The following is a 13,415-nucleotide window of genomic DNA, read 5'->3' as shown; positions in this document are numbered from 1 at the left end:
CATAATTGTAAAAATATATATATAAAAAAAAACAAGGATTGATATTGAGTAATTCAGTAGAATGCATAATCTGTATCTTCAAAACTCACAAATTCCATATAATATGCAGTCTTTACCAAAATGACATGTCGTATAGTATTATTTGTAACAATTGTTTTCTATCTAGTTTGTTTTTGTATTTTGTAAGTAAATTTAACCAACAAATTTACCCCAAAACCAATGATCCCTCCAAATATGATCCATCTTCTCAAGAGGGATACCCTTGGTTTCTGGCAAAAACAAGTATACAAACACAGTCATAACCAAAACCCACCCACCAAAAAAGAAGAAAATCCCAGCTTTAAAACAACAAAGCATAGCTAAAAATGTCTGAGCTATGATAAAAGTGAAGATAAAATTAACTGCTACTGTAATACTTTGTCCTGCAGATCTTATTTCAAGCTGGAAAATTTCGCTAGGGACTAACCATCCTAATGGCCCCCAAGACCACCCGAAACCAGCTACATAAATGCAAATGAGCACCAATACCAAATAAGCATACTCTTTGCTTATCCCACCATGATCTCCTAGGTGTGTTTCCATAATAGTCCCTATAGCAATCTGACAGATGAACATCTGAACTCCTCCGAAGATGAACAAAGCTCGTCTTCCAAATTTGTCGACGATTAGCATTGATATGAAAGTTGAGGCTGTTCCTACAGCCCCTGTCATGACTGCAGAGAGAAGTGATGCACTTTCTCCTAGGCCTAATGTACGAAATAGTAAGGGAGCATAAAACGCGATTACATTGATCCCTGTCACCTGTTGAAAAAATGGTATAGCTATTGACATTATGAGTTGTGGCCTGTATTTGCGTTGCAGGATTTGGCTGAACGAACTGCCATGTTTTGTTTCAGGAATTGTGCTGCTCGCGTGTATAAGATCATTGAGTTCTGCCTCAACATCAGTAGTACCTCGTACACTTTGCAATGTGAGCGTTGCTTTATGCAAAAGATCATTAGGATCAGTAGCGCGAGAGTTTTTGCTTCTTTGGATTAAACTGTTTGGTGTTTCAGGCAGCAGAATTGCCCCTACAGTTAAGATTATAGCAGGAGCCACAGCCGTGGCTAGGGAGACTCGCCATCCCCATCCGCCTTTGATTTTCTCGGTACCAACGTTGATCAAGTTTGCTGTCAAGCCCCCAATTCCAACACTAAGTTGAAAGCCGTTGTTAAATGCTCCTCTGTACTTTGGTGGTGCCATTTCTGACAGGTATAGTGGAGCAGACTGTACCAAAAAGTATAGATGTTACAAAATAAACTCTCATCTTCAAGAATCATAACTCAGTCATAATCATACATTCATACATACCTGGTTTGCAAAACCAACTCCAACACCAAGCAATAGGCGGCCGAGTATAAGCATGTATATATTGATAGCAGCACCACCAACAGCAGAGCCAGCAAGAAATGCTAAACCCGCTATCAAAATGGATGGCTTGCGGCCGTATACTTTGGTGATGGATGAAGCAAAGAAGGATGCAACAAGGCCAGCAACATAAAGAGATGATGTGAATGAAGTCAACAATTCACTGTTGAATTTGCAATAGTTGCTTATTTTGGTGTCTTCCATCATATTCACATACACACTTGGAAAGAATTTCTTTAGAAATGGCTCCATTGATGTTACTCCACCTTCAAATTTGATACACATTATATAGCTCATTAATATTCTAAGTAATAACATAAAGCTAACATTAATTAACCACCTTGTTATATATGCTTGAAAATTTGAGATGAAATCAAAAGTTTTAAAAAAGAAAAACCTGAAATTCCAATGTCATAACCAAAAAGTACTCCTCCCATAGCAGCCATCATGCAAGATATTATAACAAACCATGTCACCTTGCCATTATAACTATCACCTCCGCCTCGAGTTATAACTGCTACACACCTGCCATCACTTGTATGAACAAGGCCAAGGCCGAGGACAACGATGATTGAATCGAGGTTGAAGATGATCAGTAGATGTTGTTCATGTTGTAGTAGGTTGTTTGTGAGGTTATGTTATTAGAGTAAATACAAATTGAAGGTACTAACGTTTGCCAAAAGTTGCACATAAGGTACTAACGTTTTAAAAGTTGCAGATAGAGTAATCACCACATAATTGACCTTCTACGACAGGTTAACCAAACAAAAATAAAATATGGAAAAATAAAATTCTGACATTAATAAAGAGGGGACTGAAGTTTGCAATTGTTCAAGAAATCTATCAGTTAAATTATAGCTGGTACAACTCCAAAAAAACCGACTTCCATATATACTCATCTCCATAGCCATCTTCTCCACCTTGCATCTATTGAAAAAAAAAAAAAATCAGAAGAAGCAATTACAAAAATAACAGGAAATACAAAATACAAAGTTATTTTTTTTAAAAGAGTACATGTCTAAAAATTACAGGAAAATCAACAAAAATAAGTCTAATTATAAGTTTCGGTAACAAATAATTATTTCACAGCTAATAAGTCTAATTATAAAATTCGGTAACAAATGAAAATTATCCTCAAACAATTCAAATTCAGAAAACAATTTGAAAAGATAAATTTGTAGATAGTAAGAAATCAAATTACCAGAAATAGATGAATAATCACTAGAGTAATTGGATAGTACGGAAACAATCGATTTACTTGAGCTTCTGCAATTGTAAATAAATGAATTAGTGTAGAAACAGAGAATATTGGTCTTGTTTATTGATACAATGAGCAGCAAATATATAATACTAAGCCTATTCCAATACCACTAGCTAAAGCATGGGCAAGAATATAATGGGAAATCAAATATTCTTGATAATCAAATATCCTTTATACCGGAGGATGCTTGGGGAGTGGCCTTACCACGCCTAGTATCTTCTTAGTTCTTTTTTGCATGTTTTGTTTTTTTGCCTCTTCGTTTTTCTTTCTCAAGTTGTTTGTTCCTTTGTTGCTTGTTCTTCTTTTTCTTTATTGGAATACAATTCCTCTTTTGGATCAAAAAAAATAAAATAAAAATTATCCTTGATAATCAAATATACTCCCAAACATTTCCCTAAAATATATCGTAATAATTAGAAACTACATTAAAAATTAAAAAAATGCAATGAAATTAAATTGGGTGAAATTAAAGATAGCTTTGGGAGAGTAATGGAAATGGGGAGGTTTTAGTTTTCATAGAAGCAATTGAAAAACAACTAAAATAGGTTGAAATTGAAGTTGCCACCATTTTCGTGATTTCTGGGTGCTTGGAAGAGTGAGTGTGTTAAAAGAGGGAGAAAGGTGAAAGGTAATGATGTTTTTCGTTTCCAGATGTACAAATTAGCCTTTTTTTCCCCTTTCCGAAGCACACGTGTCCCTATTTAATTATTTTTCCTTTTTTTAATAAACCAAAAACTTGTTCCAACCGGTTTAACAAGTTTTCACCAGATTATTTACCTCTTATAACAAGTTCAGTACCTTTGTGCAACTTTTAAAACGTTAGTACCTTATGTGCAACTTTTGGCAAACGTTAGTACCTTCAATTTATATTTTCTCTATGTTATTATTACATTGTGCTTGCCGCAGACTTCCTTGACTAGTGCTCAAGTAGCATTGCTAGTATGCTATCAATATCATTGTCATAGTCTTATACATCATTCAAGTATATAATTTATGGTCATATCATGAATTTGAGAAGATTTAAAGAAGTTTAAGCATCTCTTATTTTGCTGTCAAGATTATGAAGCTAATGTTGACCATTGACTTGAAGTGCTTAGATTTTGTATTTATGTGTCTATATTTCAATATCTGATGTAGATATCTGTCTACATTATCAATAAGTTAGACAGATATCTACATCAGATATTGAAATATAGACACATAAATACAAAATCTAAGCACTTCAAGTCAATGGTCAACGAACTTGCTTGTATTAAATGTAATGCTTTACTTAATTTTTTGTCATGTAACGAACTTGCTTGTATTACTACATGATTAACTTAATAACTAACTCAATTCGTAGGTATCACGTATTCATGTGCAACATATTATTACAAACTCTGCCACATTGCCATTATAATTAATCATCTTCTTGACTTATACATAATTATTACTCTTGTCATAACTTGTATGAACGAGGTAGGAAACGAAGAAAATCGGGATTGATTTAAGGTCGATGATAATCGGTATATATCTCAATTGTTCATGTAGAAGGTTTAGGGGAATTAAAAATTAAGTTATGTTCAAATACTAGGTTGTTTGTAAGGTTATACGTAATACCCAAGTTTCCAATTGACACAAATGAGCAATTTTTAGTGTGTCGTAACTCTTAAGTACATAAGTACATACACAAAAATTGTCATACAAAGCATGATAATTTAATTCAATGTACACTACTAGTCTACTAGGACATATGATTATATGACGATAAATTTCCAAGTTAAAAAAGACTCGTAACGAAATCCGTAAATCTCATACACATCCTCCGTATTACCTACCCGTTAAACCAATCAGTATAAATGTTTTTAATCAAAACAGAGCAAGTAAAATGAGAATTGGGTAGATAAACTAAACTATATTCTATCAACCAAAAAATATTACTTGTATTATAAAAAGAAAATACTGAAACAAGTAGACTTGTTAGAAATAAAAAAGACTCGATGAAGTCAAGATAACTAAACAAGTGTATGGTCCATTAAGAACCCAAAACATATGATTAACAAGAAAATAAAAGTTAACCAAATAAATGGGGTGTTTAAGGCTAGGATTAGTACCAAATTATCATCATAATCCTTCATTATTGAATTCTAGATCATCCTTAATCTTGCACAAGTATAAAACTGGGTTTCTACCATGTTCTTCATTTCCCTCAAATAAAAACTTATTCCGATTAATTACCATCACAAATCCAATCAAATTGAACAAAGTTAGAGCTTGTTCAAATTCAACCGAAAAAACAATGGTGAAAGCAATTAGGGTTCATGAATTTGGCGGTCCAGAGGTTCATTTTCTATTCTCTTAATAATTTGTATGTACTCTACCTGTTTGATATTATGCCCAAATGAGCTCATTATTAGTTATTGATGGTTCAAACTTAAGCTTATATTTTGATGAATTTCTGAAAGTTTGCATTTTGATGACAAATTATTGATCTTTCTTTTTGTTCTATTCAAATGCACTCCTCCTGTTTGTTAGTTTGCCCCAACTCCCAAAGTATGCATATTGATTTTATTTTATTTTTTTTGGTTGAAATTCAAAAATCTACATTTACAGATATGGGTCAGTGAGTAATTCTGACAAATTTTACAATTTGTGTTGAAAATTTAATTCTCTTTTCTTTCTCTCCCTTACATTTTATGCATATGAACTTAATTTGTGAATACAATTCACATGACTTATTGATAATGTATCTACTCTTCAATTGAGAGGAATTCCAAGAATTCTATATTTCTCCAACTCTCCATGTGGGGCATTCGTTCCCATATACATTTTGAGGGATTTTTCTTGTGAAGGCACTTAAGCAATGGTTGACCACTGAAAATTCGTCGCCTTTGCGGATGATCGTGCTCTTATATGCAGTTCATGATTTTACTTGTGAAGTTTTCTTGTTGAATATGACAGGGAGATTGTGAATCTTAGTTTTCATTTTGCTTGTATGCTAATTAAGAAGCTGAAAATGTTAGATTTGTATTTTATTTTTTTTTCGGTTTATATGTATGTATATATGATGCTGAATTTATTGGCTGAACTTGACTGGATGATGCTAATGTTTGTAGGTATTGAAGTGGGAGGATGTAGAAGTAGGAGAACCAAAGGAGGGTGAAATCCGCGTGAAAAATAAAGCAATTGGGCTTAATTTTATTGATATTTACTTCCGCAAGGGAGTTTATAAGAGTCCAACAATGCCCTATACTCCAGGTTTGCCTATTACTTTTGATCGTCTCTGCAATTTTAGTCTGTCTGACCCCCTCTTCTGGTTTTTACCAGTTCTGGACTCTTGGGAAGGACTGTCCATTTGAACCACCCCATCAATGGTGCAGATATATTGCTTGATCTTATTGTTGCTTATTTAGTTATGATAACAAATTTCATTCCAGTAAAATGATGTATGCCTTGAGATTTGAGGAAGCAGCTTCTCTGCAATTCTTTCAAGATACCAACTGATATGCATGCAAACCTCAAAATTTCAATGGTGTGAGTGTTTTTTTTTTTTTTTCTTTATGGAATGTTTTGTCTGTTCATTTGAATGTTCTAATGAGAATAATGGTGAAAAAGAGTCCTTTAGGTATCATATCTTGCTAAGTAACGAGTCTTATGACTCAACCGGAACACTAATTTAGTCTCCAAAGGCTCCAGTATGCTTTATACTGGGCTGTGCAGAGCCCCATGGTCTCCATTCTGCAATTTGAATATTCGTTTGGTCCATAATGCTATCCACTAACCTGTTATTTTTACATTTTTTTTTTTGTTATTGGGGGGGGGGGGGGGGGGGGGGAGAGGCATTTGTCTTGATTAATAAATGTTATTGAACTTAATCTTATCTTGTGTGTGTTGATGGGCATGTGAATATGTAAGCATATCAGTAGTTAGGGCGCTTACGTGGAGTTCTCAAATGTTTTATGTTGCTTAGATATGACAATTGTCTGAAGTATGTTTTCATGACTGCATTTCTTGCAACTGAATTACCTCTCCGTTAAGCCCTTTTTTGTTTTCTTTCTGTTTGGGGGATTACTAGGAATGGAAGCAGTAGGAGAGGTGGTAGCTGTAGGTCCTGGATTAACTGGCAGAAAGGTGGGTGATCTTGTTGCTTATGCTGGTAGTCCAATGGGTTCATATGCAGAGGAGCAGATCCTTCCTGCTGACAGAGCTGTCCCTGTTCCGCCTTCTGTTGATCCTATCACTGCAGCATCTATCATGCTCAAGGGATTGACAGCTCAATATTTAGTCCGTAGCAGCTTCAAGGTACACACTCTATGTGATTATTGACTATAGGCCTATTAAATCGTAAATTTATTTTCTCTGAATGAAATTCTGACTAGGACTTGGTTCTCATACTCTTCCCTTATTTCTGGTGTGTATTTTTAATTGAATTTCTGCTTGCCCTTGATAATGACCTAGTTTTATATGTCTAAGCATGCTATTCAACATTTATTCTGATGACAGTTATTAGCAATAAGCACACCACTCATGTCAGTTATCATTGGCAAAAGCAATGCTCTGAATTCTCTTTTTACTTGTTTTATACAAAGTAAATCGTAAGTAGCTTGTGTATGAGAACATTTACCTCATGAATCACTCATGAAGTCTACACCTCTAGTTCTCTACAGTAGAGAACACGTGTAGCAAGTATCATCTTAGTGTATTTCTATTGAAGGCACAAATAGTACCACAATATTTTTTATAAGAGATTTTTCTTGATTTTTGCATTATTTAGATCCAAATTTAAGAATGATCAGAGGAAATGGTTGTTTGGTTGTTATATATATATAATATTGTCTATTCTTCCAACTTATGAAATCATAGGTTGAAGCTGGGCATACTGTTCTTGTACATGCGGCTGCGGGAGGGGTAGGATCTCTGTTATGCCAATGGGCAAATGCCCTTGGTGCTACTGTCATTGGCACTGTCTCAACAGAAGAGAAAGCAGCTCAAGCTAGAGAAGATGGTTGTCACCATGTGATAATCTACAAGGAAGAAGATTTTGTGTCTCGTGTTAAAGATATAACAGCTGGCCAAGGGGTAGAAGTTGTCTATGATTCTGTTGGAAAAGACACTTTTCAGGTAATGTGAACCCTTATCCACCATAAATCAAACTAGGGTTGCACTTTTCTACCTGGACCCTGCAGCTTCCTAGACTTGTGTATTTTTTAATTTAATCTGTTAATCCAAGCTTTTTGAATTCTCAAACAAAGGAACCAACTTATGAGCTTATTTGCATGTTGGGGTTGTTTAGAATATATGAAGTAATTGGCTTATATTCCCTTGTGATGTTGTTGGTGCTTTCCAGACCTTCCTATATACTGTAGTTCCATTAAGATGCTTTTTCTGCTTAATCTAAATAATTTATTTTTTAAAAATAAAAAAATAAAGACATCCATATGCTGAACCATGTATACTGAAATTGTTCTGTTTTCAGGGATCACTGGAATGCTTGAAACTCCGGGGATACATGGTTCTGTTTGGTCAGTCTTCAGGTTCACCAGATCCCGTTCCATTGTCAGCGATTGCAGCAAAATCCCTCTTCTTAACGAGACCCACCCTTATGCATTACACCATAACTCGGGATGAGCTTCTAGAAGCTGCTGGAGAGTTATTTGCAAATGTTGCTTCAGGTGTTTTACGAGTTCGTGTTAATCATAAGTTTCTACTGTCACAAGCAGCTGAGGCTCAAACAGCACTTGAGAACCGACAAACAACTGGATCAGTTGTGTTGATACCAGATGCTTCACTATGAGGTCTTACTATTAAAAAACTGTGTTTGTCACTTATGTATCGTGTTCAAGGTAGTTTTAGGGTGAGTACGGGTTCTGTGTAATTACACAAGGATCTTTTGTCTATGTTACTACTAGAAGAATGAGGTTTCATCATAATTCATGTTATGTAAGCGACCAAACATTAATTTTTCCTGCGAGGTCTAAACTTTCACTTGCCAATAATGAATAAATGTTTGTTTGGTATCATTGGCATCTTTTTGGTTTTTCATTTGAAAAAAAGAAACGGAAAATTGAAAACAAAAACAATTACAAACTGGCCCTTAAATTTTAACAGATCTTGAATAAGAAAAGAAATTATTACTCTGTACTACGTACTATAATCCTATTCGACCAATCTACTTTTCAATATAAGGTTTATCATCCTTTAGTTGCTTCCGTTATATAGGTTTTTACTTAGGATGCTGCACTGTAGTACAAATTCTTTATGGCCGGAAACTTGTAGCTTAACCATAATGTAAATTGAATTGACAGATGCTATCGGCATTGCAGACTTGCTGTAGACAGCCTAAGTTTACAACTTCAATTAGCAAAAAAAAATGTGCACAAGAATAACTCATAGAATGGGGCAATCGGCAAATTTACAACAAGACTCATGTATAGTAAAAGTCCAGCAACATCTTCTAGAACATACAAATTAAGACTTCAAGTAGCCTTTCCTTAACAAAAACAACTAACTTTAATAAGTTCATGCAATTCTGACATGTCATCAGCACACATGAAATTGAATTCTTGTAGCTACTACTCTTCTTAGTTTCCGAACACCATATGTTTCGGCCAGCAAACAGGTACTGAAAGCCCAAGACCAATTATCTTTCATCCATCACTGCTCATTGCCTGCCAATTGCCAATTTGCCACCATAACAAACTAAGCTATACTTAAACCTTAATTTACCAATTGGAACCACCATCTGAATCACGAGATTGGTAGAAATCGTTTGGCTTTACGATGTTGACATCTTCAAATTCATTATCATCTAGACACAAAGAGAAAAAAGCACGCAAAGCATTAGATACAAACCAACCTATAACTGATAGAATACATCTTAAAAAGAGGGTTTACACTTTACACCCTTTCTGTTCATTCTTGCTTTGCTTCACACCTTTTTGTTGTTGTATTAGTTAGGGTGGAGAAGGGGGGGGGGGTAAAAGGAGTTTACCTTAAGGAACAATTTAGACACCCTTTTCTTTTATTAGAACTACTATTGGAGCTAAAGCACAATGTAAAACAGACGAATTAAGGGTAATAGATTACCTTCAAATGGGATGTTGGGTTCCCTTTTCCCCTCTTAGAGTTATAATTTACTGTCAATGGGGGTAATAAAACAGTTACTCCGCTGCTACCAAACACTAGCATCGCCTCCATGGCTCCAACCATCCAACACCCCTCACTTAAGCCCTTAATGATTATTATTACCCTTTTTTTCATTCTTTCTGGTTTCTAGCATGGTCTCGTTAAATAGTGAAGATAATTGTTCCAGGCTTCCAGCTGCTGCTTACATTTTAATGCCTTTATTCAGACCCTGTTTTTGATTCGAGCCTTGTATACTATGTTTGATCTTTTAAGGACTTATGGCCAACCTATTTACATATCCAAACTGCATGTGTGGAAGGTCGATAAGAATTCCTTCTCCCTAATCACCCCTTCAAACTATAAATTGACCTTTAACATCATATCAAGGTGATCTAACTGATGTAAATGTCCTAGATGTTCCTCAGCGGGCTATAAGCCTATAACAAAGGTGAATATAATGGGGGAAAGAGAGATGCATCGATGATTTCTAAAGAGCCAATTCACTAGTTTAGAGGATAGGCTAGTTAGACACATGGTTTCATTATAAATTCCCAAACCCCACCAATAAACTTCTTGGCTAGCACCTATGTTTCTACCCCTTATTGTGCTGCCAATACCTATCACTATTATACACTACATTAACTTTAGCCACCTGACTCCCTGAAATTCTTTGGTCGCTTTGCATGAATGTACATCAATTTCATAAAAACAAGTCAAGTCCACGATAGGATTATTTTCAGACACAAAAGAAAATACACACATTGAAGATCACGATGAAAAAAGAACAAAAACAAAGAGCCCAGACAAGAGTAAGAAGAGCACCTTTTCTCAAGGTTAATGCCACCACAGCATCATTTTCCACCTAAAAAGAAAAGAAATTCATTCAAATTTCAAGAGACAAAAAGCTTATTTAAAACCTCAAAACTAACAAGAGTATATTGACAACAAAACCAGTTTCCTAGTTCACGAGTTGATCATACTCACGGATACACCTACCTTTTGATCTGCTAAAGTCTTTGAATCCTCGAGCACTTCCCCCGATTCTACAAGAATCAACCGCTGGTTATCAACAGGCTGTTCAATAAGCCCATGAATTTTCTGCTTTATCTCCAGGATTTTTTCGGTAGGATCACACTGAATGAAGTAGGTTGTCTTACTACGCTTAACTCGAATGTACATTGCCTAAATACAAATCAATACAGCTTCAATCACTCAACCAACTCATTTAAAACTAAGTACAAATCAAAACTTCATCGATCATTCGACATTAAGACGCTTCATCACAAGCAAAGATTCTCATAAAAGTAACTCAATTAGACAGATATATTCCAATTCAACACCAAAACAATGGAAAATTACTGTTTTTTTTTTATGTATTAATTTTAACCATAATTCAATAAAACGGTCAATCAATCGAGCTCCAAAAGCAATTTCAATCATAAATCAGACAAATTCGCATTATCATGATCTACCACAATTCCAAGCACCTCAATTACAATCATCAAAACCCAATACCCTAAAAAAAATAAAAAAATTCAGCCTCCCATTTACTCCTATGAATCAACTCTTATCTAATGTGAATAAATCATGTATCTTGCATGAAATCATCCAAATTGACGAGATAATAAATAAGAAAAAAAACAAAATTTGAAGTTATATATAAGAAAGATTAGATAAAAATTGCTTACCATATTGTACAGAGAGACGAGGAGTGAAAAGATGGTTGCTTTCAAATTCCTAAGAACTCAAAGACATTAAACATAGAATCAATGATGATTAAGATAAATTAGATGATTAACGATGTTGGTTAAGATGGTTAATGGAAGAACAACTTACAGGCAACTGTAGACTTGAAGAGTTAGCAACAACCCATCCAACTCCAAAGTCCAGAATTTGTATTCGTCTCTTTTTTTTTTCTTTTTCTTTTTCTTTTTTTCTTTTTCTTTTTCTTTGTGAATTTAATGCAGTTTAAAACGAGTTAAGTACAAAAGTGAGTACTCAGTTTTAACTTTTTTCACCTTTTAGGTACTCTAAATTTTTTTTTTTTTTCACCTTTTAGGTACTCTAGTTAGAAAACCGGTAAGTTAACTCAATATAAACCCACCGGAATAAAACATAGTACCTTGCTAAATAAATGTAGCAAAAACCCAGTCCCTTCATTGAATTTTAATCCCAAAAAACACAGTCCCTTCTGACAAATTAAGCAAGGCCTTGAATATTTCCTTGCAAATACAAAATACATAATTAAATCCCAAAAAGTAGTCGTTGCAACTACAACAGCATACTAGACAAAATAACATCAACTTAATTGCTTAGACAAAATAATCAATTGAAGCTAATTCACACATTCTCCCCTGTCCAAGCCCTGCAAGCTAGAAGAATATCTAAGTGTGAAATGATCAAATTGATTCAAATTAATTAGATGCTGCAGAAAATGGAGTACAAGATGTAGATTTCCATTTCTTTTTACAGAATTATTATCTTATGTCTAATTATAATTATGTGTAATTTTTATATACAAGCAAAAATTTACCTGGTTAGTACATCCTCACTGTTGTAGTAGTTGAACTAGTGTTGGATTGTGACTGAGATGCTTGGGTTGTATGAACTAAGGCAGCCTAAATCAAACACGCACCAAACACATAACCCATTTTAACACACCCACCATATAAATTACACACATATTCGCATAATTGAACCACAGAATTGGAAAAAAAAAATTCCAGACCCTAATACCAAAATATACCCATTCGAAAAATTGAACAATTTCGCAAAAAAAAAAATACAACAATAGAAGTACAGAGGAAGCCCCCAAATCAGAAGAATATTCAAAGTTGCAGAGAGAATTTGAGAAGATGAACAGAGGAATAAATGAGAAATGGGAGAAATGGCGCCTAAATCAAAATAAAAAAAGACCCTTGGTATTCAAAACGTTGCGTTTTGATTTTAGCCACAGAATTGAGTAGCTTGGACAACAAGATCCCACTCCCCAAGGAACACGTGTGTCAATCCTATGCGCCGCCATCAAATCATCATCAGACGTAATTAATAGGGGACTGAGTTTTTTCATCATCCCAGAGAATTTTTTTAAGTGGGTCCCACATATACAAGGGTACTCAGTTTTTAGGAGTTTTTTTTAAAGTGGGTCCCACGTATAACCAAGGTACTCAGTTTTTAACTCACCTATGGTTAAGTTTTGACCGGAATATGCCTTTGAGTACCTAAAAGGTGAAAAAAAAACTTAGAGTACCCAAAGGTGAAAAATGTTAAAACTGAGTACTCACTTTTATACTTAACTCGTTTAAAACCGAATCAAACCTTGCGTTTTTTTTTTCTTTTTTTTCTAATATGGTTGGTGCGGTTTGAGAAATCTCAAAATCGAATCAATATGATTTGCTTTCAATTTTCTTTATTAATTTTTACCCTACATATATAAAGCCAAAAAATGATAAAACTTGTGTTTCTTTATTTCTTATAATGTCAACCAATGTGGGCAATGTTAGAGTGAATGACCCATTATATGGAGCAAAAAGAAAGAGGATGAAAAATTTCGGTGTGATGTTTGGTTTTTTTTTTTTTTTTTTTTGAAAACCAAATTTAAAACGGTGTGATTTGTTTCAGTTTCAATAATAATATGGTGCAG

At 34.5% G+C, this 13,415-nt stretch overlaps 3 protein-coding genes across 3 annotated transcripts; 1 reads left to right on the top strand and 2 right to left on the bottom strand.

Moving 5' to 3' along the window:
• Positions 1–73: 73 nt before the first annotated feature.
• On the bottom strand, positions 74–3,492 carry LOC110689301 (hexose carrier protein HEX6-like). The gene is made up of 5 exons (XM_021866050.1): positions 2,873–3,492; positions 2,609–2,673; positions 1,805–2,334; positions 1,351–1,673; positions 74–1,266 (listed from the first exon to the last, which is right to left on the bottom strand). Exons 3-5 carry the CDS (start codon positions 1,854–1,856, stop codon positions 193–195), a joined length of 1,449 nt encoding a protein of 482 aa, XP_021721742.1. The 5' UTR covers positions 1,857–2,334; positions 2,609–2,673; positions 2,873–3,492; the 3' UTR covers positions 74–192.
• Positions 3,493–4,661: 1,169 nt separating this feature from the next.
• Positions 4,662–8,667, top strand: LOC110689300 (quinone oxidoreductase-like). Its single transcript, XM_021866049.1, has 5 exons — positions 4,662–4,988; positions 5,764–5,905; positions 6,723–6,949; positions 7,511–7,768; positions 8,124–8,667. The coding sequence occupies exons 1-5, from the start codon at positions 4,734–4,736 to the stop codon at positions 8,439–8,441; spliced, it is 1,200 nt and encodes a 399-aa protein (XP_021721741.1). The 5' UTR covers positions 4,662–4,733; the 3' UTR covers positions 8,442–8,667.
• A 313-nt stretch (positions 8,668–8,980) lies between these two features.
• Positions 8,981–11,747, bottom strand: LOC110689299. Its single transcript, XM_021866048.1, has 5 exons — positions 11,609–11,747; positions 11,461–11,509; positions 10,769–10,954; positions 10,595–10,634; positions 8,981–9,455 (listed from the first exon to the last, which is right to left on the bottom strand). Exons 2-5 carry the CDS (start codon positions 11,461–11,463, stop codon positions 9,370–9,372), a joined length of 315 nt encoding a protein of 104 aa, XP_021721740.1. The 5' UTR covers positions 11,464–11,509; positions 11,609–11,747; the 3' UTR covers positions 8,981–9,369.
• Positions 11,748–13,415: the final 1,668 nt, after the last annotated feature.

Source organism: Chenopodium quinoa, unplaced genomic scaffold, assembly GCF_001683475.1.
Source record: "Chenopodium quinoa cultivar QQ74 unplaced genomic scaffold, ASM168347v1, whole genome shotgun sequence".
Lineage (NCBI taxonomy): Eukaryota > Viridiplantae > Streptophyta > Magnoliopsida > Caryophyllales > Amaranthaceae > Chenopodium > Chenopodium quinoa.
Note: the sequence above shows the minus strand (reverse complement) of the source record. Positions and strands in the feature narration are given on the sequence as shown.